The 27,852-nt window shown below is 41.4% G+C and overlaps 1 protein-coding gene and 1 long non-coding RNA gene across 11 annotated transcripts in view; one reads left to right on the top strand and one right to left on the bottom strand.

The window, feature by feature from the left end:
* Nucleotides 1–18,510, top strand: part of LOC109422689 (formin-binding protein 1-like) — a 280,364-nt gene extending 261,854 nt beyond the window's left edge. Inside the window, exons 7-12 of one of the 10 annotated variants that reach the window (XM_062853009.1) lie at nt 12,701–12,727; nt 13,070–13,416; nt 13,505–13,591; nt 16,529–16,689; nt 16,759–16,922; nt 17,362–18,510. In XM_062853009.1, coding sequence (XP_062708993.1) covers nt 12,701–12,727; nt 13,070–13,416; nt 13,505–13,591; nt 16,529–16,689; nt 16,759–16,922 — 786 coding nt within the window. In that variant the 3' untranslated portion in view covers nt 17,362–18,510. Of the gene's footprint in view, nt 1–12,700; nt 12,728–13,069; nt 13,417–13,489; nt 13,652–16,528; nt 16,690–16,758; nt 16,923–17,361 lie in introns of all 10 variants that reach the window. The other 9 variants (XM_062853003.1, XM_062853007.1, XM_062853002.1 and 6 more) reach the window with 9 other exon arrangements.
* A 4,265-nt stretch (nt 18,511–22,775) lies between these two features.
* LOC134288370 (uncharacterized) lies at nt 22,776–27,386 on the bottom strand. The gene is made up of 2 exons (XR_009997925.1): nt 27,007–27,386; nt 22,776–23,128 (listed from the first exon to the last, which is right to left on the bottom strand). It is a non-coding gene; the product is annotated as an uncharacterized LOC134288370 (long non-coding RNA).
* Between the last annotated feature and the right edge of the window lie 466 nt (nt 27,387–27,852).

Raw genomic sequence — 27,852 nt, 5'->3', positions numbered from 1 at the left:
TTTGTCGAAGCCCCGCAAGATTCGTTTGGACTGGGCTTTTACGCAGATTTGCAAATCGTCCATCGTCACTTCGATCAGCCTGATCAGCTTCTCATGAATGCAGTTATCGTCCATAGTTTTCCATTGCTCTAAATAGTCATCGACAATGACATATGCAGCCTTGAAATCAATGAACAGGTGAGGCATCGGGATTAGATATTCACGGCATTTCTATAGGATTTGCCTTACGAAGGATTTGCTAATAGGCCGTCGATGAAGATGGCTTTATAATTTTCCACGAACTCATTTACTCATTTGGCGGAAGATTATCTGAGATAACACTTTCTAGGCGGCATGCCCACACGATGGTGATCGCTCGAAATTTCTATTTCCTTTCTTTCGTCCAGTAGCTGTTGTTGAGAAGATCCTGACTAGTACCCTGTGCAGACTAGTGGCCAACCTTTCGTTTACAGCTGCTTCGTAGGTTTTGAGCTGATGGATAGCATCCTTAACCTTCTTTAGAAGGGGTTGAAGTTGGTTTATCTCCGACTGCTGCTGTACTGACGTCGTCATTTCCTCTGTGACCTCGGTCCCCAATGTCCAAATGCTGCTTCCACCTTTCAATCATTACACTTCCGTCCGTCATTGAGATACTGTACCAGATAAGAACCATAAATGACTGTTTCGTAATACATTTAGATTTAGCTGATGAGTATATGTCCTCATGGGAGGTTGTTTTAGGAACGACACGTATAGGAAGAAAAGTTTACATTACAGAAAAGTGCTAGAACTACATGTCACTTTTTACAACACTATCACAGCTACTGCCAGTACGCAGCATCACAATCGCTACAATGCACTGTTTCATGTCACATACAAAGATTTATGCACCTCTTGTTGGAAGTCCTGATTACATCAAAGATAACAAATAGGGCAGATTGGCATCGTTCCCTGTGGAAGTTGTTTTTATTGATTGCTTAAGTTCACCCTTAACTAGTATACTATAACTCCTCAAACTTCGTTTCGCGAAAAATCATGTTTTAATTTAAGTACTTACTTATTCTTCGGTTTTTCTGTAGATTGAACTAAGATTTATTACTGAAAAGATCCTTAACTACAAATTGAACCAGTTCGAAAATAGAATAAGAATGGATTCTATTAGTAATCCTACATTATAGAGATCTGCGGAGGCGGCCATTGTGAGCCAATCGTGCAGAGAGAACTGTCAAAGTGTGAGCCAAATGAACATGCTTATCGTTCGTAGGAACGCGTCGTTCGAACGGTATTGCAATCGGAACTAAATAAATTAAAATTATTTATTTTTAATATCGAGATATTGGCGGCAATGTATGTTTAGTAAAAAGATAAAAATTTATTAATTCTGCTTTCAAAAGCTCATGCTTATGACGACACTTTTGTTGCTGCACTTGCCGAAAAAACTTCCATTGCTGCTTCTTGCTTCACTTCTGCCGATATGATTAGCGTAACACTTTTGCATTGAATTTCAGATTTCTTCGATTGCTCCGCTATTTCAACAAAATTTTGAAAAAAAAATCTACCATAATTAGAAAATGTAAACAAAACAACTTGAACCACAACGGAGTCACGCACAAAGTTTGAACATCTAGCTTTGTAGCAAGTGTTGGCAGCTGTTGTAAACAAAACAAACAGCGTTGCCGAATCGACGTATGTAACTTCCGCTCATCTCTATGTAGAGGATTTCTAGATTCTATAACATTCCCCAGAAAACCATTCCCTAGAAAACCAATCCTCAGAATTCCATTCCCCAGAATGTACCATTCCCCAGAAAACCATTTCCCAGAAACCCATTCCCCAGAATGTACCATTCCCCAGAAATCCATTCCCCAGAATTCCATTCCCCAGAATGTACCATTCCCCAGAAAAAAATAAAACTATTGCTTTAATTCTGAATGGTTTATATTAATAGCTAAAAATCAAATATTTATTCGTGAAAAATCACCGGAAGGAACATCCTGCCAAAAATTCTTATTTGACAAGAAAAACTTCGGAAATAAGCATGATTTGCCTTTACAATTTAGGCTATTGGTATAATTATTGGCATCGCAACTGCTTACTTTTTCAACATACATTTTTCCTTCTTTTCTGCATAGGCTGTTCTTTCGAATTTTACTTTTCAGTAAATTATCGGCATCAAAACTACTTACATTTTCTACGTAGTTTTTTCCTTCTGTTCTGCATAGGCTATTCTTTCAAGTTACACTTTTCAGGTAATTATCGGCACCACAAGCACAGGTGTTTAAAAATTTAGAAAAAAAATATGAAATAAATATAACAGCAATTTTAACACCGGTGGAGGCTGTAATGCCCATAATTTCCAGAAAAGTGCAATTCGAAAGAACAGCCTATGCAAAAAAGAAGGGAGAATCTATGTTAAAAAAGTAAGCAGTTGCAATGCCGATAATTTCTTGAAAAGTGCAACTGGAAAGAACAGCCTATGCAAAAGAAGGGAAAATTTTTGATAAACATATAAGCAGTTGTAATGCCAACAACTCTGATAATTGCCATCGTACATCGATTTAACGGTTTATTTGAAAATTTGAGAGTTGACCAACTGCCAATTCGCGGCGCTCGCATAGTTTTTGTTTGAGTTTGACGTTTGCTCACTACTGCCACCTAGTTGATGATTGGCCAAATTCAGTACTTTTAGAATTAAGCGAACCTATTTCCGAGACTAAAATTTAAATCGAAAAATGTTCGAAGTGTTACGTCTGTTTGTCTGTGGTGACATTGTTTTCCTTGCGGTATTCAAAAACCCAACACTGTTCCTTTTTTTAAACAAGCTTTTTTTTAGAATTTAGGCAATTGGTACAATTATTGGAATTATAACTGCTTTCATTTTCAAGATAGACTTTTCCTTCTTTGCTGCATAGGCTGTTCTTTCGAATTGCACTTTTCAGGAAATTATCGGCATCACAACTGCTTACTTTTTCAACATAGATTTTCCCTTCTTTTCTACATAGGCTGTTCTTTCGAGTTACAATGTTTAGGCTAGTTACAATCGGCACCACAAGCACAGGTGTTTAGAAATTTGAAAAAAAAATATATAATAAATATAACAGCAATTTAACACCGGTGGTTGTAATAATGCCCATAATTTCCTGAAAAGTGCAATTCGAAAGAACAGCCTATGCACAATGGTCGGAAAAAGATAAAATTCGGCCAAAACTCTTTTTATGTGTTTAATCGAAGTAATAGGTTGTCTATATATGTTATATAGTATTTTTAGTATTCAAAAAGGGGTATTCAAAAATTACGTAACTTCAATAATTTCAAAAACGGTAAAAATCAGTAAACCCCATTTTTTTGCGTTTTTTGTTAGAAAATCAATTTGAATTTAATTAAATGATCATTTTTCGATCAAATCCAATCAAGTTTGTTCAAAACGTGTAAAAAATGTGGGAAGATAAATTTTATTTTAGTCAAAAATGGAAAAATAACGTAAAATATATGAAAAAACATTACTTTTATAAATAGCTCTAATTTGAAAAACTGCAAATTTCTGCAAAACATTTAAACGTTTTTATGCAGCCCTAAGCATGATGTTTAAGATGTACTATTCGAAATTGCGGCGACACGTGACGACACGAACCGTTTATTAACTTAAAAATTACCAAAATTCCTAAGGTACAATATATGAAAATTTGAAAAGTTTTGTGACATATTAATTTTGCACCATACGTGCATTCAAACAGTCCAATAACAAGCTTTCATATGCTGAATAACATAAAGCATATATTCAATTCTTATAATATTATTATTTCACTTTTTTCGAAAAAAAATCATTTTTTAATTTTATGACTTAGGCCACTTTGGCAGTTAAAATGTAATTGAAATACAAAAGCTGGTATACTTTTAATTAAAAATCATAAAACTACAACACATTATCTTTGTTATAAGGTGAAATAAAGTTTAAAAATATCAATTTCGTTTTTTGAGAGTTTTGGCCGCCCCTTTGTATGGAGCCCAACCAATGTGCATTGTAGAATATTTTTATGGATATGTATTAGCCTGGTACACGGTTTATATGGGGAAATGCAAAAAATGGAAAAACTCAAGTTCCTGTATACTTTTTGAGTTCCACTTTGGTCTCATATCATCTGTGCAAAATTTCAGATCGATCGAAAAAAAACTATATTTTAGCGCCCGCCATTCTTAGTTTTTCATACGATTCACTACGGGGAAACTTTACTCCTGCAAAGAAAAATCGCTAGGAGTCACCCCTAGATCCCTAAAAATAAGTCGACGAATGATTTCTGTAGAAAACTACACTAGGAATCAGACCTCTGAAGACATAAAATCGAAGTTCCTGGAAAAAGTTATTAGGCCTCACGCGATCGATAAAATAACGAGATTTTATTATTTATTGTTATTCCTTACATGTTAAACAGCGTTTGCATGCCATTCGGTTTTCAGTCAATAACTTTTTTCACATGCTTCAGATCGCTTTGCGGTCTTCGGAGGGTTGGTTCCTCATAAAATTTCCAACAGAAATCATTCATCGATTTATTTTTAGGGATTGAGGGGCAACCTGTGGCGATTTTTCTTTGAAAAAGTGATTTTCCCCATACTAAATCGTATGAAAACTTAAAATGGTTGGCGCTAAAATATAGTTTCTCCGATCGATCTGAAATTTTGCACAGTTGATATGGGACCAAAATGGAACTCAAAAAGTTTACAGGAGTAAAATGTTTTTTTGTGTCCCACGCTAATATGTATGTTTGTATACATTTTCACCTTAATTTGTTACATATACCGTACAAGAAATAGATATTTGCTCGTAATAACACTTGTCGGCAGCACAGATGAACGGTGGACTGCGGCACTGAGAACCACTGCGGGGACCAGAACAACCCTTGGTTTGGAATTCGTTTCTTCCCTTCCGAAATCACTGCACTTCGTTTTACTTTAGAGTTTTTGGTTTCACTTTATTTAAATTCAACTTTGCATTTCACTTTACTTTATTTCATCTAATTTAAAATAACTACTAGTTCAAATTCAGTTCACTTTACGGTACTACACAGAATATAATTTCCACTCGAAGGTAGATGGCTCCATGGGTGATCCAGTCAGATGTCAAAAGAGAGCGTGGTGACGTTTCTCGAGGCCTTTTATAATCGAGGGATCGGAAGTCTGTCCTTCTCCATCTTGCCTTTTCCGAAGGGTTCGATGATGACACCTGTCATCATTGTCGGACTGCAGTTCAGCAGGGGGATTCCCCTCACGCATTTGACGAAAGGTCGGTCATAGATCGCTTGAACAGATGACGTACTTTCGTGGTACACGAACATTCTGGCCCCTTCAGAAAACACATTTCTGAATAGCAGCGAATATCACTCGAGCAGGTTATCCCTCGGTTGATGATGATCCGATCCGACCGATGCCGATGATTGTTTTGGTTGGAGCATCGCACGATTCGTTGACAGAAGCAGGAGAAACAGGAGCCATACTTTTCGCTGACAAAGAAATTCAAAGAAAAGACCCGGTAGCGGGTTTCACAAGTTTATAAATTAATGGACAGGTTCTCACCTTGTCCCTTTGAATAAAGGGCCTTGAATATTTATCGTTGTAGGTTCGCCAAGCTGGAGATGTTGATGTTTCATTCGGATGATTGTGGAGATTGCTGTTTGTTGGACGACGTGGATTCGGAGGACGGCGTTGTTTTGATTTGGCTTGATGCGACGGGCAGCAAACAAATTTTCGATACCGGTCGTGTAAATTTCCCTTGTGGTGTTCGAAGAGTCACAACACGTACGATGCCGTCCGCCCCGGGGTGAAGTTCTTCGATGCGCGCCGTTTTCCAATTCATGGGAGGAGCAGTTTCATCTTTAAGGATGACCAACCGCCCCACATCGATTGTCGTTGGAGGATTTGTCCATTTCGTTCGCTGTTGCAGGGTGATAAGATATTCGCGATGCCACCGCTGCCATAAGTGCTGGAACAGCTTTTGCACCTGCTGCCATTGATGAAGTCGGTTGAATGGAGTTGCTGAATGGTCGACGTCAGGCACTGCTTTCATTGAGGATCCCACAAGAAAGTGCCCAGGAGTGAGCACCTCGTAGTCGCTGGGGTCGTCGCTGATGGGAATGATCGGTCTGGAGTTAAGGCAGCACTCTATTTGCGTGAGCAGTGTTTCGGTGTCGTCGTAGTAGAGGATGTGTGGTCCTAGGACACGGAAAAAGTGTTTCTGTGCAGAAGCAATCGCTGCCTCCCACAGCCCACCAAAATGAGACGCTTTCGGTGGGTTAAAGTGCCAATTGATGCCGTTCGATAGACACTCCTGGACAACCGCGGTTTGATGTTCCTTGCTGTGAATTAATCGTCGCAACTCATTTGCCGCCCCAACGAAATTCCTGCCGTTGTCGCTGTAGATGTCTGAACAGAGGCCACGTCGGGAAACAAATCGTCGTAGCGCTTGTATGAACTTTGCCGTGCTGAGGTCCGCCACAAGCTCAATATGTACCGCTCTTGTACTGAAGCAGACGAACACGGCCACATATGCCTTCCTCGGTGCCGCTCTTCGATGTTGTTGTTTGATGTTTATTGGCCCCCAGTAGTCGATTCCTGTTGTGGCGAATGGTCTGGTTGCAGTTACTCTCGTAGCAGGTAGTTCCGCCATGAACTGTTGTATCGGTTTAGGTCGGTTTCTGTAGCAAGTGACACAATTCCGAACTGTTCTCTTGGCCAGGTCCCTGGCCCCTATTATCCAATGTCGTAGACGCAGGATCGTGATGAGCAGCTGCGGAGCTGCATGAAGCTGACGCAAATGGATGGACTGGACTAACAACGCCGAGAAAGGATGCGATGAAGGAAGTATTGCTTGGTGTTTGCTTTCGAAGGGTAGTTGTGAGTGGTCCAGTCGTCCTCCGATTCGAAGCACTTGGTGAGCGTCGAGAAACGGATGAAACCACCGCAATCGCGACCTGGGTGGGATTGCCTTTCCGTTTTGGAGTTGTTCAATTTCGCTGCTGAAGAATTGCCGCTGAACGAGTTTGACGAGTGCCATCTCTGCTGTACTAATTTCCGCTGGAGTGAGAATATCAGTCCTGTGCTCGCTGCGTGGTAGGCGACAGTTTTGTAGGAAGCGAAGGCAATACGCCGTGATCCTCAGCATACGGTTGTAATTGGAGTGCAATGCCACGTATTGGTCGATGAAAGATGGTTCCTCTGAAACTGGACCCGCTGTATTGGCAGTCGTCTTAACCTCATAAAAAGCTTCATTGGATTCCACCAGGTTGTGATGTGTTGCTGGCCATTTGCGTGGGTCCATTGCCAGCCATTCCGGACCATTCCACCAGAGGTGACTAGCGATAAGGTTGTCTGCTGTTGCTCCTCTTGAGATTAGATCGGCTGGGTTTTGTACACCTGCCACATGATTCCAGGAACAGCTTTCTGTGGCCAACTGGATCTTAGAAACTCTGTTTGCTACAAAGGTTACCCATGTAGAAGGAGAAGATTTCAGCCAACAGAGAACCACGGTAGAGTCTACCCAGAAAAATGTTTCTGCCTTGATTTTGAGAGCTGCTACGACCTTCTCGTAGAGTTGAGCTGCAATCAGTGCGCCGCAAAGCTCTAGTCTCGGGATACTTTGCTTCTTCAAGGGTGAAATTTTGGACTTCGAGGTTAGTAGCGCTACTTTTACGCCACCGGTTGCGTTCGTTGAGCGAATGTAGACGCACGCACCGTATGCGTGCTCCGAAGCATCGGAGAAAACGTGCAGCTGCAAAGTTGTGGGTGAAGAGAATACAACGCAGCGTGGAACCCGAAGTTTGTTGAGATTAGGAAGTTGCGTCTGGTAGATTTCCCATCGAGTCTTGAATGTTTGCGGAAGTTCCTTGTCCCAACTGTACGGTTTTCCTTCTTCATCAAGGAGAGTCCAGATGTCTTGCATGAAGATTTTGGCGGTGGTTATTATTGGCCCAACGAGCCCAAGTGGATCGAACAAGCGGGCTATATTCGATAGAGCGATGCGTTTGGTAAGTCCGTCGATCGATTGTGGGTCGATTTGAGTTTTGTATCGCAAGACATCGGTGCCAGGCTCCCAATGTAGCCCGAGCGTTTTGATGCACTGTTCTCTGTCGAGCTCGATTGATGTTTTGAGTGCCCTGTTCTCCAACGGGACATCCTGAATGACGGCTGGTTCATTTGTGGCCCATTTCCGTAGCTCTAAGCCCCCTCGTTTGAGAAGAGATTCCATTTGCGTCCGAAGTTGGATGGCTTCGTCTGTCGTGTTTGCTCCTGTGAACAAGTCATCCACGTAGAAGTCGTTGCAGAGGACATCGGCCGCCTTTGGAAAGTCGCTTCGTTCATCGATGGCTAACTGCTGCAGCACACGCGTGGCGAGAAAAGGAGCGCTGGCGGTACCGTACGTAACGGTTTTTAGTTCGTAGGTTTGTAGGGGAGAATCTGGTGATGTCCTCCAAACTATGCGCTGGAGACTGTTGCTTCTTTCATCCGTCAGGATTTGCCGATACATTTGCTTGATATCTGCGTTGATAAGAATTGGATGCATTCGTGATCGCAGAGTGATTGATCGTAAATCATCTTGTACTATAGGGCCCACCATGAGCGCGTCGTTTAGGGAAGGTCCATTGGGTGTGCGACAGGATGCGTCAAAGACGACGCGTACTTTTGTAGTTGAGCTGTCCTCTCGCACGACGGCATGGTGGGGAAGATGATAACATTGGAGCTGATGTTGTTGGTGATCCTCTACTCGCTCCATATGGCCCAATTCCAGGTATTCATCCATGAACGATCGATATTGTTGGCTGAGTTCAGCAGTATGGGCGAGCTTGTTTTCCAGCAAATGGAAACGACGAATGGCTGTGCGACGGTTGTCGCCGAGCTGGGCTATTACTTCCTCTTTGATCGGCAGACTGACGATGTACCGACCTTCAGTGTTCCGGGTGACCGTTCGGCGGAAGTGCTCTTCACAGGCAGCTTCTTCTACGGAGTAACAGGGCTGTGAACCGTCTTCTTCCAGGGTCCAAAATTTCTGAACCGCGTCATGCAGATCAGCGATAGATGCAACGTTAGCGACGATGGGTGTACCTGCTGGACTTTGGGTACTTTTTCCGGAGACAACCCAACCAAAAACGGAGTTGATGAGAGTTGGGAGACCTGGACCAAGTGGAATCCTTCCAGAAACTTTGAACAAATCAAAGAAGACTTCTGCGCCGAGGATAAGATCGACCTTATGGGTTTGGTAGAAGGCAGGATCAGCGAGTTGGATTCCCGATGGAATGTCCCAAGATGACGTGTCAAATGTGGCGGAGGGCAAGTCAATAGCGACCTTCGGCAATACTAGCAGTTCGACGTTGGCGTTGAACTCAGAGATACGAGAGCGAATTTTTGAAGCGAATTTGAAGCGAGACTCCGTTGACGACTGTCCAATGCCGGCAATAGGCAGATGTATTCGTTTGCGTTGGGCTTTCACTACCTGGGAGAACGATTCCGTCACGAAGCAGCACTCGCTACCAGAATCCAGCAGCGCTCTGGCAGGGTGTTCGGTGCCGTTGTCGTCGACTACGATGACGATAGCTGTTGCAAGTAGAACACGTTTGCATCCACGGCCAGCAGCTGAGTAGCTAGCACGGTCGCCAACGGTTGCTGACACGGACGCAGATGGTTGATCGGATTGCAGCTGGTGGTCTTTGGGTTGAGGCGTATCCGTGGTTTTGGTGTTGATAGGAGCTGAACCAAGGCAGAGTTGGGTGTGATGGTGGCCCTTACATTTGCGGCAGGTACTCGAAGATGAACACTCCTTAGCGTGATGTCCCTTGCGAAGACAGTTTCGGCATAGCTGGTGACGCCGGACTTCCTTTTCCTTCTCGTCAACGCTAAGCTTGGAGAATACCCCGCATTGGTACAGGGGATGGTGGTCCGAGCAAGCAACGCACTTCCGCAGGTTGGATGGACTTGCGCCGTGGCTGCTTACGACGCGTTGAGCAGGCTTTCTCATCGAGTTTGGGGGTTGTTGAGGTTTCGATGTCTTCCCAATGGTTTGGAGAACGGTGACTCGTCGCTGGATAAAACTCGTGAGCTCGTTGAAGGAGACGGCGTTCAACGTGGACGAATGCTCCTCCCAATCTCTTCTAGTGGTAGAATCAAGGCGGATGCTTAACATTCGAATCAACAGCACGTCCCAAAACTCCGTTTTCTCCCCGAGTTGCTTGAGGATTTTCACGTTTGTTTCAAATTTCTCCACCAGTGAGTGGAGCTCTGTTGCCGATTCTCGCTTAACGGATGGAAATTCGAACAGCGAATCGACATAGGATTGCTTCAGACGAACGGGGTTTTGATAATGATCCAGAAGTAAGTTCCAGGCAACCAAATAGTTATTGGCGCTGAGTGCGATGGTTTGCACGAGTTTCAAGGCATCTCCGGACAACGACGACCGTAGATAATAAAACTTCTGAATGCTAGAGAGTTCGTTCGACGAGTGGACAAGTGAAACGAAGAGGTCATGGAAGTTCAGCCACTGATCCAGATTTCCGGCGAAGACGGGGAGTTTGATGTCGGGCAACCTTACATGCGACGACATAGGGCCTTGTGCAGTTGAATGAGGAGTCAACGGAGTACGAGGCGCCGGCAAATCACTTTTATTGACGGCAAGCAGGAAGCCTTTCACCCTGAAGTATGCAGATTCGAATTCAACACGCTGTTTCAGGTGATCATCGAGGGAGGACTCGTCCAACGTCTCGAGCTCATTTTGGACGGTGTTGAAGTCCTTCCAAATGGTATCGACATGTTCGAGGCGGACCGACACTTCGCGCGCGCTGCTTTCCTCCGAGTACTCGTCGACGAACTTCGTAATAAGGCAGAACGAAGTCAGCAAACTCTTCTGCCGGGTCTTCAGCGATTTGATTTTTCGGTCGTTGGACATCGCTGGGAACGATAAGGCCGGATCTGGAAAGCACAGACCGCGTAGCTCAAACGGGCACGGAGTAGAGGAAAGGGAATGCTAATTACCTGATCACAGGCAAAATTTGCCTTGTATAGTAGTCTACGCTGCTCCAGAAGGTTCGATGGAGGCTCAAATACTTGGAAACCTTGGGTTGGCCGGGCACGTGGTGATAGCTTCCAAAAGGCGGGGGGATCTCCGGAGTTCGACGGTAGATCCGGCTCGAAGGACCACTTTGTCGGCAGCACAGATGAACGGTGGACTGCGGCACTGAGAACCACTGCGGGGACCAGAACAACCCTTGGTTTGGAATTCGTTTCTTCCCTTCCGAAATCACTGCACTTCGTTTTACTTTAGAGTTTTTGGTTTCACTTTATTTAAATTCAACTTTGCATTTCACTTTACTTTATTTCATCTAATTTAAAATAACTACTAGTTCAAATTCAGTTCACTTTACGGTACTACACAGAATATAATTTCCACTCGAAGGTAGATGGCTCCATGGGTGATCCAGTCAGATGTCAAAAGAGAGCGTGGTGACGTTTCTCGAGGCCTTTTATAATCGAGGGATCGGAAGTCTGTCCTTCTCCATCTTGCCTTTTCCGAAGGGTTCGATGATGACACCTGTCATCATTGTCGGACTGCAGTTCAGCAGGGGGATTCCCCTCACGCATTTGACGAAAGGTCGGTCATAGATCGCTTGAACAGATGACGTACTTTCGTGGTACACGAACAACACTATAATGTTAAAATCCTTGCCTATAATACTTATGACACACATGTGATACAAGAATCACTGTACAATTACGCTTGAAATGAGTGCCATACTGAAAAATCTCTCAGTTCAATTCAGTCTTGTTAGAATTTTCTTGACACTGCGTACCGTTGCACAGGAATCATACTCGTATCACGTGTCTGTCCGGGGTATAACATATCATTATGATCAACATTTTACTGTTTGTGTATCGAATTAAACTTTTTAGCAGAGTATATTAAGCTTTTCTGGGGAATGGTACATTCTGGGGACTGGATTTCTGGGAAATGGTGCATTCTGGGGAATGGATTTCTGGGGAATGGTACATTCTGGGAAATGGTTTTCTGGGGAATGGAATTCTGGGGATTGGTATTCTGGGGAATGGTTTTCTGGGGAATGATATAGAATCTAAGAATGATGTCTACAATTTTCCATTAAAATGTGAAACCTTTTTTCCTGAAAACTAACTGTCGGAGAAACTTGATAATAAATAATAAAGAGATCTCTTCCCCAATGGACATTGACGTCTGCGGAACGCAGGTGTCTAAATAAGTTAGTACATTGAAAATGAGTAGCAAAAATTATCGATCATGCTGGAAGATAATAAAAAAGGACCAATTCATAGATATGACACATGAAAAAGTTATCGCTGCTTACAGCTTGTCAATTTTGCACGCCCAGATCTTATCTTTAAAAAACATGCGTTGAAGCCCGTGGTAACTTTGTCAATCTGCTTGGTAGGGTTGTCTTTGATTATAGTAAGTGTTTCTTCGAGTGAAATTTGTATTTCCCGTGTATATTAATTGTGTCTCTTTTTTGCTTTCTTCTTTTCCTTTGCGGTCAACATCGACCTTCACCAAATCACCGTATCGTGTTTACGTGTTTCTAAAAACTCCACCTTCTAAATTCGATTTTTGGTGAAACTGATTGGGCCCTACAACAAAAAAAAAACTGATTCCAAATTCAAAATTGATCTACCTTGATTTCGATTCGATATGCACAAATGTATGTACGATTAACAGAAGATTGTTGAAGCCTGCATCCAAGTGAAGGTATGCTAATAATCGATAACCGTGATTTTGATATTCGTTTTATCTTTACTTTGTTATCAGCTCGGAAGAGAATAGTTGATGAACCGTGCTGTGCTGGCGTTCTAAATTTGTTTTTCGGTATCCCATAGCTCTGAATACTAATCAAAATCTTAAATCTGTTGCGTGTGTGTGGAATACAGTATAGAAGTGTGACGTATTTCGTGTAAATTGATTTTACTAACATAAAAAAAAATACTGTCCAAAATGTTTTTGCATGAAGCAATTCTCTCTTAAACTTTGATTTCGTTTGAGCGTGTAGAACGTCTCTCACTAGCAACTAATGCATTGTCGTTGCTATTCCAGAACAACCTCTCCACGGACGGTATGAAGGAAGATTTCAGTGATCTACCTCCAACGCAGAGGCGGAAAAAGCTGGCCGGGAAAGTGCAAGAGCTGCAGCAGAAGGTGGCGCAGGAGCAGGCCGCCAGCGAAGGACTGATGAAGATGAAGGGAGTCTACGAAGCCAACTCTTTGCTTGGCGATCCACGATCTGTGGAGGAACAACTGAACGAATCGGTCAACAAGCTGGACAAACTGCGGATGGAACTGCAGCGGTACCAGAAACTGCTCGATCAAGCCAACAGTCAAACCATCGTGCAGCACAGTCCACAAGCGAACCGGGTGATACAGAACGGGCAACGGTCGTCCAGGTAAGTGCGAATCAACGAGCCCGAGAAACCAGAGTTCATGTAAGTCCACTGCCGGTAACTAACCCGTAACCAGCCTTTCAAATTACAGACATTCCAACGGGAGCAACCACCACGACCACCACAATGATGACCACGGCGAAGATCACCCCGACCACGACGCTGGCAGTTTAAGCAGGTCAGCATCAGAGAGTAGTGTACAGCAAGCGCAAAATGGGCTTAATATTAACAATAACGGGTATAACTTGAATTCTTACAATTTTATTATACACACAGATTTCCATTCTTGGCGAAAAACCATTTTTTCTGCATCGTACCTTGTTCATTCCCATATCATATTTATCCACTGTTTGATATCGTTACTCATTATTCGTTTCTTTTCCTCATCCAAATCAACCAAAGACCATATAGTTTTCCGTTGCATTCGTTCATCAGTCATACATTGAATCGATTAGTAGATATTGGAGTCATGTTCATGTAACTAACCAAATCATTTTTACATTGTGATTGCATGTTTGTGCAGTGTGCGAATTAATCCTTTTGTTTTCTTGTTTCAATGTTTATGTTCATCTTAAATGTTTCTTATTTGCGTTCTTCTCAAATTCTAAGTCGTTAAAAGCGGTAGCATTACAAGTTCTTATAAAAAGTTCAAATTAACATTTTTTATTGTGACAATTTGTGTCAATATAACTATCACCAACGTGATTTTGATCGTAAATTTAACGCCAGTTGGTAGCTACCAGTGCTTGAAGACTGAGGCTTGAACGAAGCAAAATTTGCTCTTCTTTGACCGGCGCTTTTCAGCCCAAAGCGGTAGCTATGTGTCTTCATTGACTGACATGTTTCGGAAGCAAGTGAGAGCAGGAGTAATAAAAATTATTACTGAGAGTGAGAAACGATTATTCAGCGCTGTGTGACTCTCTGAATCTTTCTCTTCATTGGTGTATACGGCAATAAATACACTTTTGATCAACAATTTTGAGTTTTGAGCAACAAATAAATCCACTGAATCATTTTCACATGCTCTTCCTCATCGCAGCAAGTGATAACGAATGGTCTCCAATCAGCTTGCTTCATCAGCCAACTGACCGATGAGGTACAGCGATCGCAGTTGGTTCGGTTTTTCTTTGCTCTCTGTGCGTGTTTGTTCGTAGTGGTGGTTCGCGCTGATAACTGATCGTATTTTTCATATTTACTCAGATCCAAGCACTGGTAGCTACATTGTCAACAACACCGTTGTTCATTCCGTTTCACAACGTCAGACCCAGGATAGATCCCAGCGGGACGCTCACCCACACGTATCGGAACGTTCATCTGGCCTGCACTTGTAGTATAGCACAGAGTCAGGTTGTCGAAGTAGCTACTGAGAATCTTGCAGAGGTAGTCAGGCAGCGCTGCAGCAAGGGCTTGCGCTATTCAAAGTGTTCACTTCATTCTTCGAAATTCAAATTGCATCCTCGACAGGCACTGTTCTTCTTCTGCGAAAGACGTCAGTCTATTAACGTCAATACATAGTCCTCAACATTTGTCTTCGTCAATAGTCAGTCTATTGGCCAACGTCTTCGTCAATAGTCAGTCTATTGGCCGGAACGAACCTGGCTTACCACCGAGCATGCCGGTTTTGGTAGCAGTATGTACCTGTTTACGTTTCTTCCTCAAAGGTGGAGAATGTCCCACACCTGCAGGACACACATCTCCGGGACATATAAGTTGGCCTTGGTATCTGTTTTCAACACTTCACCTTCATCTTTTTGGTTGCTGCTATGAACTCGTCTTTGATTATGCTCACACTCTTCTCTCCTGCATGTCCTGCAATCTGTGTACTCCGTGACCGTACTCCAATACCGGCCCTCCTGGTGATTGCTGTGAGAGTATTCGTCGTAAACCCTCTAGTTCATGCTTTCCGCAGAAGGTCTAGAGCAGTGTTTCCCAAACTTTTAGGAGGTTTCGCCCCCTTGGAGCTAGCGAAAAACATTTTCGCCCCCCTAAGTGAGATTTATTTTTTCATGATAAAATGCTGAAAATTTGCTAAGCGGAAGCCTTTGAAAGCCCACTCTTTGCCTAGTTGAAGGCCGGGCATCTAGGGTCTTCCGTCGAGGGTCTATTGCGACTTTTGCCAGTACAAAACAGATATCATTGTTTAGCGTTGCAGTCTTGCACCTTATGACCTTCTTGACCACAACATCTACACAGCTTACTTTTGTTGATTCCTTCTCCTTGATTGCGGGAATTACCTCAGTTGGCATACTGCATATCTGACTTTCATTCAACCGGTTGTCATCGCTTTGTTGGCTGTGTCTACTGGAAGCTTTATCGACGCTGCCTTCGTTTCGAACGATCCTCTTCTCAAGCGTACCGTTATCTCGACGCCTTCTATTCCAAATCGCATTGCTTTCTCACTGCCATACTCACTTCTTTGTATGCTGAGCTTATGTTTCTCGAGACTGTTTTCAACTCCTGTATGGGTAGAACTGATCTTCTGGACGCCGCCACCGTCGCAAGATTTCGGCATACAAAGCTTTGTTATAAAACGTAACACAACTACAAGCAAAGCTAGCTCCCATAAGAACTTGAATAGTGACGTCACTGTTTGTGTTTACGTTTTTCTCCTTACTGTAATATCACGTAATGCGTAATATACCTACTCTCATTGATAGAAAGACACAAACTAAGAAAAATAGGGCATATAGTCATTGGATCAAAATGCAAGCTGACAGAAATGCTCGGAGAAAAAAGAAAAAGATAAAAAAATGGACAGACCAAGGATTGAACCCAGGACGTTCTGCATTTGAATCGGGAGCGAAAGCTGTTAGACCGCCTAGAACGTCCTCCTTTTCGAACCTTTTTAACTGACGACAATCTGATTATCATACTATCACTCACAGTCGATTTCGTGTGGGGATCTACCACTATCTTTGTTTACGAATATGTATTCATATCACCCCTTTTGTAACATATCACCCATTTCAGTAGCGTTTCTCGAAAAACTTTCGCTTTTGCATTGTTTCCATTCTCACCGAGTAACCTGCATGCGTGCCAAAGGAATGCGAGCCATTTTAAGAAAATCATAGTCGCCCAAACCTTTCTAACTTTCCCCATCCTTGACCCATTGCAGTAGTTCAGCCAGTCCGGAAAGTGGTCTCGGGACGTCCCACACGTCACTGCCCGGTTCCGGTCAGGGTAGCACCAACGATCAGCCCATCAACGACGAAATGTATTACGAAGCGGAAGCTTTACCACCTCTAGGAACCTGCAAAGCCCTGTATCCGTTTGATGGTAAATTGTGTTGATTCATTGGAATCGAAATATCTGTATGATTGACGTGGTTAATTTTGAATCTTTCAGCGACGAGCGAAGGAAGCATTCCAATGTCGGAGGGTGAGGAACTGCTGGTAATAGAACTGGACCAGGGAGACGGTTGGACCCGAGTGCGGCGGTTATGTGGTCCCAATGGATGGGAAGAAGGATTTGTTCCAACTAGCTATATTGAAAGTACGCTCTATGCGTAGGTGAGTATCTTCAAGTTTATTGCAGAGCTGTTATGTCGTAGATTCGTCATTACTTATTCTGGCCGAATTCTGAAATCCGCAGAGATTTCCTAGAAGAAAAGGTCATGCACTCAAACGCGTTGTGAATCTGTCGTAAGAATCAGTTATCGTGGATTCAAGATTCATAGTTGCTAGTTTTTGTTCTAACTAGGTATATTGTGACTTTGCTTTAATTTTTTACATTTATTAAATTCATTGACTTCTTAGTCTATTTCATCTTTATGTTTTATTCTCTAAGCACAAAGAAAGCTTAAGGTTTTATTTAACAAAGTTTTCATTTACACTGAACTCAATTTCGGAAGTTTCGAACATTGCGACCAGTATTTAAGAAACTGTTGTAACAGCTCTGCCATCAAAACTGCTTCAATTGACAAACAACAAATCCATGTCATTTTTACAGTGTTGATCACAACGCATCATCGAATCAAAAAGATACGCAAGTCGTAATGGTAAGCGATATTAGTATCGAGTTTTAAAACAGTCAACTGTGCACGTTAGTGGCCACAAATGCAAAACTGTGTTGACAAATGTTGACGGACAACAAACGATGCATAAACTCCTGTAAATATCTAAATAAATTCCTTAAGATAAGAAGTGCAAAAACTTGAAACATAGAAAGCTACTATGAATGAGATAGTAGGGCGCACCTGCCACTAAGCATTCAGAGTTCAGAACCTAATGAAATCAATTAACGTGTAAGATTACGATAAATTATTACTTATGTATTCGTTCTGGTAAATGTGCAAAACGATCAACTGCTCTGTTGCTTGTTTCAGAAAGTTTCTGCTTTCTTGATTTGATGAGCTAACGAAGGTACGAACTCCAATTCGCCGTATCGTTAACCAAGAAAACATTATTATTACAGTATACTTTAACAATGCGATAGTAGATCAATTTAGGTTAGTTATATGACAAATGGTCTGTTTTTATTCAATTGTACGTGCGCCTGAGCGAATGATCGAGTCAAAAGGAATGCTAGAAATGCGAACATCAATGCTCAAAATGATAAGATTTATTTTTGTTTTATTAATTTTGTAACATAAAAACACTAAAAATCCATTAACCAATCAAAAAGCGAGAGAAGGAATTGCCTGCCCATTTCTTTCGAAAAAATGTCGCTAACATTGCCATTAATCATTACAAAAAAATGAGAAAAACAAACAAAATTTAGAAGAGTCATCTAATTTTCCTTTCTTTGAAAGAAATATTGCGTATTAAAAAGCTTCACCCATATCTATGAATTACAAAGTAAAAAAAAACTGTATGACAACAAAGCATAACTGCTACCTATAACTAAATCAGATGTGAAGAGAAACAGAGCATTATATTGTTACAAAACATCAATCAATAGGCATCTCACTACAAACGAAAAAAAAAATATGGTAAAACAATTCTTACCTGAACACTCAGAATTCCTTTATTACCTAGCAGGAACGCAACGATTAGGACTTCATAGATTGTTTCAATCATCTTCACAGCCCGAACCTCCAACAGACATCCAGACCTGCATTGGAACATCAAATAAACTCCAAACAACTATTCAATCGAATTGCAGGCTTTACTAGTCGTTATTGGAAAGAAATATCCTTTTACGTGTAGAGACAGTTCCAAACCATAGAGCAGTCGAGAGAACTTGTCTACGGAAGTTGATGATGAAGATGATTTTCTTTCGACTGGACAAATGAATTGAGTTGAGTGGCATCTGGTAAGATACACAGTTCAAGTTTTTTTTTGTCAGCTTCTGCATGGTAGGTTCGCCGTTGAGTGCAACGAGCTTGTGGTTTATCTTTCGCTGCCACACATTGTCACCCCCCATTCTGCACACCGTCAAAGATGATCCGAAGCACCCAAACACTTCGTTGTCTCCAACGAGTTTTGAACATCTGTAAACGAGTAGTCCCCGGCGAGATTCGAACGTCTATAAACTGTCTATACTCTCGTACGTCGCCTTGAAGCCGATGAACAAGTGGTGCGTTGGAACCTGTTATTCGCAGAATTTTTGGAGGATTTGCCCCTCGGAGAAGATCTGGTCCGTTATCGAGCGGCCGTCGATGAAGCCGGCTCGATAACTTTCCACAATCTCAACGCATCGTGGTTTCTCAGGAAATGATGCTTGATCCGTTTAGATTCCATGTTCTTTGCAATTCCGATACATCCACGATTGTCCTCAAATATTGGGATTGGTTCTATCGTCGAGTTACAGTTTAGATCTTCCAGGATTCCGCCCAACCAAATCGCTTCACTGACAGCGGCGCTGAGGGCCACGCATTTCGCTTCAACCGACGAAGTAGAAACAGTTACTTGTTTTCTGCTAGCCCACGATACGGTTAATCAAAATACCTTGAAGACAAAGCCAGTCACAGATTTTTGGTCCACTTGATCGGATGCCTAATCTGCTGAATGCAAATCCAGTTAGTGATGACGAGGACTTATTACACTTTACAGCAAGCCAAACTAAGTAGTACCGTCCAGCAGGCTTGTCCGCACTCAGCGCATGAAAATTCTGCTCTTTTGATTTACACCACCAAAACCATCGTATCAATGCAATCTTCCTACCTTATCTGATAGAAGGATGTTGAAATGTCCTAAATGTCATTTGGAACTGTCAAAAAATTGCACCGCAGTGCCACACTGTGCGCGCAAAGAGAATTTCACCCGGGTGAATTCACCCCAGTGATTTTCTCTTTGCACGCTCAGTGCGGCACTGCGGTGCGATTTTTTGACAGTTCCAAATGACATTTACGATATTTCAACATCCTTCTATCAGATAAGGTAGGAAGATTGCATTGATACGATGGTTTTGGTGGTGTAAATCAAAAGAGCAGAATTTTCATGCGCTCAGTGCGGACAAGCCTGCCGTCCAGGTATCTCATAACGCGCTTCAGGGCCATCCGATGATGGTCCACCGAGTTCTGCTGGTAACGGCCTAGGTAACGGCATCGGGAAGCAGAGGTCAGGTATAACACAAAGCATCTGGTACATCACGCTTCCTAGCAGCTCTCTGAAAGCTCTCGAGTACTATATCCAGATCGGCTTGACTGCAGTCCCTTTTCCATAGCCGTTTTCGCATTGTAGCTTGTCATTTTGAATTTATTCAGAATATTCTGAGTGTTGTTCTCCTGAGACAGCTTCAGAATCCCTCTTTTGCGGTCATAGCCCATTTTCATGCCCAAAGAGAATCTCGCCTCACCGCAGACCGACATTTCAAACTCACGAAATAGTTGTTGCTTCAGCTTTTTAATAGTTCGGATGTTTCTTCCAACAATTAGTAGATCATCCACATACAACTCCAGGTAGACTTCATCATCCTTGTTTGTGGAAGTATACAGGCAATAATCTCTCTTCGACCTTGAAAATCCGAGTTTCAGCAACACCGCTTTGAATGTTTCATTCCAGCACCGTTTCCATAAATTTACTTCAATAGCTTGCAAACGGTTCCTGGTGTTGATTTGATTCCATCCGGTACCTCCATGTAGTATAGCTCTTTCTTCAGGTTTTTATGGAGGAAGGCCATCTTCACATTCATTTGATGTACATGGCAATCATACCGTAAACCCACCACGAGTACCACACGAACTGTTGCCAAACGAGCCACAGGAGCGAACGCTTCTTCATAATCGATGCCAGGTCGTTGCAGGAAACTGTTGAGATGGATAATAGTACCATAGATTTAACCCTTTATAAGGCAGTGGCAACTATATTGCCACCTACTGTTTGTATTTTTTTCTGTTTTATAACGATATATTTCAAACTTTTTTTTATGTTTACGCAAAATTGGGATTACTAACAACGCCTGGCATTTTTTTAGTACCAAACAATGCTTAAACAACAATTTGGGAGCCATTTGTAGTCTCAAAAATGGCTAAATTTGACCGCGTGAAGAAAATTAGCTCAAACTTATTGTAAAATTATAGATTTTGTAAATATTTTAAGAAATAATCAAATTATGGGTTGACATGAGCTTAACTACACAGTTTATATTATGGGTTAAGCCCTGATCCCCTCTAAAATCTCTTTACCGGCTTTTTGTCGAAGTCAAAAGAAGAAAAGTACCCCAAACGGGCAGTGGCAAGTATATTGCCACCAGCGCTGGTGGCCTAAACGGGCAGTGGCAACTATATTGCCACCTCAAAAGCTCAATTTTGGGGTGAACGGGCAGTGGCAACTATATTGCCACCAGCGTTTTTGGGCTTAACGGGCAGTGGCAACTATATTGCCACCTAGATTTTTGAGAGTTTCTTTCAAACAAAAATTGTTTTGTACATGTAATCATGTATATAATCATTTCCATAATAGTATGCGTTGACAACTCTTCTAGTTTTCTCTGCCTTATAAAGGGTTAATACTAGCCAAGAAAACCTTCAGCCCTACCTTTGGATGTCCTACTGGCAGCATGGACCTTGCAGGAACCAAACCAACCACCAACATCTGGACATTCAACGACGCCTACCTCGGTCGGCTATATGGATGTTCCGTCGATATCACCTCCGTCGGAAGATACCTCAAGCCAGGCCGTCCTTCCGATCCCCTCAACTCAAGCACCATCAACCAAGTCCTCCAACATCGAGTCAGCAAGGTCAAGCACACCTGTAGTACAGCAGCCTCGACGTTCTTCGCGCATTAGAAGGATGCCTGCGCGATTCAACCTGTACCAACAGATTTACGGGGGAGATGTTGAGGCGAATGGAGCAGAGCTGGGAGCACGGTCTCATACTGACCGTCGCCTCGCTTTACCACTGGGCTCTTTCCTGACAGCTGGACTGTCATGCGATTGATGCTACGTCAGATCTAAAATGTCATTACGACTTCCGCCTTACTCGAGTATCGCACTATACATGTAACAGTCGTCTTTGAATAAAAGTAGTTTTAAGGCAAGAAGCTAGATGCAAAAGGCCGTGGACTGGTGATGATTGGATATGCCGCAAACGGATATCGCCTATGGGATTGAAATGCAGTCTGCTGTAGGACTTCTGTTAACTAAAAACATACCTGTCAGAACAGTACTCCCCAAATTGCATTGCTTTGGGCATCTTCGAGTCGATGAACATGGTCCGGACTTTCCATCAGGGTTCGGTTGAACCGCTCCGCCATCCCGTTTTGCGGGGGGAAGTATGCCACCGTCGCCTTTATTTGGATACCTTTTTCTTTATTTAATTTCATCTGGTTTCGGGAGCAGTATTCACGTCCCTGATCGATGGTCATCTTCGATATAAAACTTGCGATTATTTCATCAGGAGGAACACCATCGCAAAGTGCGAATAGTCGTCGATGAAGCTGACAAAATAGTGGCAACCATACCAAGACGCAGGCTCTACCGGTCCACAGACATCCGAATGGTCTTGTTGCTCGTCCTCGCGTCCTGTCAAAAGGTTCTCGACACATCTTACCTTGAACACAGACGTCACAAAACTTGAGCTTCTCGGGTTTGAAGTTCAGTCCTTTGACCAAGTCTTCTCGCACCATCGCCTTCAATCCATTTTCACACAAGTGACCTAGTCGCCGGTGCTACAGAATGGTTACGTCCGCACTGCACAGGTTCGTAGCTTTCTCCGGGACTTCAATTTCAAGCTTGTACAGATTTCCTCGTACATAGGCCGTCGCAATGGGTTTTACATTGAGCTTCAACTTCGCCACCTTGCTGTTGAACATAACTGTCTTCGCTAGCTTCTTAACCGACATCAAATTGTCACCAACATCAAATGAAGGCTTGGAACGTACAAGACATCCTTGACGTGCAATGGGACTCCAAGGTTACTTGATCCTGGAATGATACCTGTGAGAATCTTTCTCTGTAATGATTATTCAACAACTGTATTCATTATTTGTATACACTTTATTACCGATACTTCAATATTACATACAATGATTCACACTCCAGACAACAATAACAACATCTCCACATATGACAGATACTCAATGTAAACATACACGCTAAACGTAATAGAGTAATACAATAATTTATTATGTGCATACCACAAGGTACCACATCTCGTTTTTTCTCCAGATCCGCAGCAAGGTCACTCCACGTTGTTTTCGCTTATAGTCTCCTCAGTTTATGAACGTCTCGCTTTAGTCTCACATCAGAATTAGTAGTACAGTCATCCATTTGGTCATCCATCTCTGCTCGGCATTTTGGTAAATTACTTGGCCGTTACTTATGGTTGTACCTAAAAAGAAATATTATTTTGACCCAAGTATTTTCCCAAATCCCAAAATATTTTTAATACTAAGTGTCAAGCTAAATATTACCTTTGCTGATGAATTAATTGAATTGCTTTCCTCTTCTCAAATGTTTTCAATGACAGTTAGCATGCAAACATTGTATACTGCCCACTGATTTTTTTTTTTGACATGTCCTTTCATAGAAGAATCTCATACAAAAGGTATGTATATTCAGATTATTATTCAGACATTTTTTTACTAATATTACGAATGTTACAGTGGAAAAATTATCAATATCCATTAACTCGTTTTCGATCCAAAGTGTCCAAGTGTCATACAAACACTATTTCAATTTATGTTTTTTTAGCGAACTTCGCTGGAACTCGTTTTTTATTCAGAATATATTCAGAAGTTTGGCTTTTCAGATTTTGTTTTCTAAATACTTGTCCAAAGCAATATTTGTAATACTAGTTTTAGCTAAATAGTAATTTGAAAATTTGAAAACATCCAGTTTTTGAATTATATTTAATACATATTGTTCACAAAACTCGCACTAGCTGTTTGAAAGTATAGTAGAATATTCATATTCATTCTTTGTTTTGTTTTTCATGTTGTAATCCTATAATTATCTCAAATTCTTAATACAAGCATCATCGTCGCAGTACCAAATCGAAGTCACGCATTTAAGCACATGCAAAGTTGCAGTTGTGACGTAAATTTGAACCGGTTGCTGGTATTGCGCATCAATCAGCTACTTTAGAGCTGAAATTAGCATCAATCTAAATCGAGTTGCTATGTTTATAAGTAGGTTAAACATCAATTTTCGCACCGCCAGTGACTTCGGCTTCCAACCGAAAATGTAATGATAGTAGCCAATTATTATATACAAAGCAATTTTCTCCAGATAACAAAATAAATCGATCATCTTATTGGAGCACTTTTCGACGGTTCACCTATATAGGTGTCCACGTTTTTTAGGAATCATGTTTCCGATAATTTCGGAATTCTCATGATTTTCCATTTACCTTTCAAACTGAATGAGTTTATTTTTACGGTTTGGTCGTTCAAAAGGTTTACATTCTACGATGCATATTTTCCCGCATTAACTGGTGATTCGTGCTCAATCAAACCTATTTTAACATTACAAACCCAAAAATGTGTTCCTTTGATGTCGCTCTTTTGGGTTCTGAACTGTAGGACTGATTTAAATGGTGTACCTCCAAAATATTGCAAAAGCTCCTCAACATGTTATGTTCTCACTCTAGATACCTAATGAAGCTATTTCAACAAGCCTTTTCCAAATTATTCGCATTGAGTGTACCGTCAAAATTTAGAATTTTTTATCTTTAAGTAATTCTGATTTTCTACACATGCTCATCATATTGATAATATTCTCAGTTCGTTGGATCGGACTAGAATATTCTGCATTATTGCAAAGCCCAATCATCTGTCTATCATATCACTTATTTCACATTTTTTCGATGAAATACATCCTCATTTTTTTAACGCTTACAAGTCTGACATAGTGCACACTGCCCATGATTGTCTGTGTCATGATGCACCTTACGCTTGCCTCTACGATTCATTTCTATGTACAGAAACAATTTAAAGCACGTTTTTATTCAAATTATCAATGAACTTATTAACACACATATCACTTATACATGTACACACATTTTTATTGGTAAAAATCCATGGATTTGATATATAATTTTTATTTGTACACACATACTCGTTTTCCACGCTGAATCACACATAAAATCGATGGACCTTATATAAACTATGTGTATCTACACATGAAAAGGGTTATCTAAGACAAATTGCAAAAATCTATGTGTGCGACACATGCATACAATATTTGAAGTTTTTTCAGTGTATGAAATCTAAATATTCAACTTGATATTCAAACAAGGTAACATGTTAGTAAATGGTACCTCTTTGCATTAATAAGCTCGACTGAAAAACAAACCTCATAATCTAACTTTCATTAGATATATCTATTCCTGTAGTTACAGAAATGATTATCTTTTATTATTCCAATATCTTGTGCTTTTGATATACTGTACGTTATTCTCCTCAATAACAGTTTCAATACTTCTTTAACTGATCAAAATTTGTCTCTTCCTGTAAGGAAATTATTGTGCAGAATTTGTTGTTGAGCGTACAGCTGTACCTTGTTTTCTAACTTGTTCCACAGTTCTTGGCAAGATGGCCCACTCATTAGCAAAAATGGCACTACATATATATATCCAGTTATAGGCATCATAAGTCAAAATGTCCCTCCTGGCCACACCCGATACATTTCATATTCAAAGACTTCAGAAGTGATTACTCAAGAACTCACTGTATTTGATTTGCATAAACATTTAGTGGCTTTCAATAGGTTATAAAGCGCTTTTTACTCGAACTCATGAGACTTCTAGTTAAGCCTAAAAGTTTCATTTTTTTATTGTTCGATTTTTTTTTAATATCCAATTCAACTAGCCATTTGACTAGCATGATATTTAAAAGGTTAGTGGTTAGCAACTGCTCTGAATATGTCGTCTAGCTTCAACGAATGCTTTAACTGTCATTTTGACTTCCTATCTTGCAAACTACCAAGACAGTTTAATTATTCTCACACATTGATGTTAATTTTCTTGAAGTTACATTTTTAGTCTTGTAAGAGAGGACAAAGCATTAGTTAAATCATGTCTTCATGTTAATTTGGTTTCAAGAGCCAACCCTTTTAACGTCTCGTAGACTTATTATACTTTACTGAGCAATATATATCACCTGAGGTGGGTCAACAACAACCTCAGTATCTGCTCAGTTATATTCGCATTTGGAACATATTCAAATACTATTCGTTCCTGTTTTTCTAGTCACGCTTAGCCTAAAGTTTAGTTTTGACTTTCGCCTTCTCAGCTGCCACTTAATTGGTGTGAAATTTCATTTTTAATAGTTCAATTTTACTATAAAGCCCAGATTGGAGTTCAAGAGAAATCGCTCAAGAAACTTCTAGAACGATTCCTGGCAGAAACTTTCTACGGTGACTGCCATTTGAACTGTCATTTCTTCGCAACTGCGTGCTGCGATCGAAGGAAGAACGGTTTCTTGAGCGTTTCACCCAAGGAATTTCCAATGCATCAAGATAGGCCGAGAAATTCCTTCTGATCTGCAAACAGCCCTTAAATCTGCGTTGGCTGGTAATCTGTTTCTTACGAAATTTGCGTTTTTAGTACTTTAATTTTTAATTACACAATTCGCCTTATACGGCTCTACAAAGAATCGATTATATCTGCCTTGCAGGTCTTACCGCCTTCAACGGCATTTCCACCTTCAACGGCTTTTTTTCCGCCTTCAACAGCTTTGCGCTCTCCGACGGATCTTTCCGCCATCGACAGTTTTTCGCCTTAGTCGGCTCTTCTGCCTATAACATTTTTCCTGCTTTCCGCCTTCAACGGCTTTTCTATCTGTAATCCTTTCCGCCTTTTACGGCTATTTCAAGAATGTCGCCTTCATTAGCTTTAATCGCCTTCATTGGCTTTCATCGCCTTCACTGGCTTTTAACAGCAACGGCAAAATTTGATTTCAAAATATTGTTTCACCTCTACGCCTTCCTCGACCATCCGGTTAACAAATCAATACTTCATTCATCATTCAGCATTTAAGTCTAGATTTAGGACAACAACCCCATTCAACGAGTATCAATATCACATCAACAAAACTTAGATTTTCTTCCCAGTTCTTTATTTCTTTATCTGACAATAGTGATTGTCATCGATTTGAACTAAACAATACCGATCACCATCAAAATCTCTCACAGGTTGATCATTGTCATTAGTCGAAGGTACAAATAGATTGTTTGATTCATATTGAACAGTTAATACACAATATTTACCTTTTTGATTCCAATGTTGAAATTCAATCACAAGTCATCACCTGGAGGTCATCACCACTCTGCATGCACCACACACACCACTCATCTCTTTCTTTTTCCAAAGACAACACTTCCCGAACCGAAATTAAACTAATTTCACATGCACTGTTCACCGTTCTCGTCGCCAATGTGAGAATCTTTCTCTGTAATGATTATTCAACACAACTGTATTCATTATTTGTATACACTTTATTACCGATACTTCAATATTACATACAATGATTCACACTCTAGACAACAATAACAACTTCTCCACATATGACAGATACTCAATGTAAACATACACGCTAAACGTAATAGAGTAATAAATACAATAATTTATTATGTGCATACCACAAGGTACCACAATACCAATCTTCCTGGCTTCTAGAAATTGCCCATCCTTGATGATAACCGTCTGGGGAGCTGGCTTCAGCGATACGAAAAACTATTTCGAAATTACGAGATGTTCATTTGATCCAGAGTCCAACTTGAACACGCTCATCCCAAACACTGTATTCATCACTTCGAACCTTTCCGTTTCGCTTTCTTGCAATCTTTCTTCGTATGTCTTCTTCTTCCGCAGATGTAGCACTTCCCGGTTAGCGTTCTTGTGGTTTTCTTCAACAAACGCCGCCTGTTTGCCCCGACAGTGTAGCTGCGCTGCACTGTGCATCGTATGACTCCTCCTGAAACGAGACCAGTCAATACGTAGCTCGATATGGGGCCAAAACGGACCAGCTGCTGATTGGTTGATTTCATGCTATTAGAAAAAAGCAAAAACCATCCGACCGTTCCCGACCGCTTGTGGGCAGTGTTGTCAAAAGC

The sequence above is a fragment of the Aedes albopictus genome, chromosome 2 (assembly GCF_035046485.1).
Source record: "Aedes albopictus strain Foshan chromosome 2, AalbF5, whole genome shotgun sequence".
In the NCBI taxonomy this organism is placed as follows: domain Eukaryota; kingdom Metazoa; phylum Arthropoda; class Insecta; order Diptera; family Culicidae; genus Aedes; species Aedes albopictus.
This window is presented reverse-complemented; position numbering and strand designations above follow the sequence as displayed.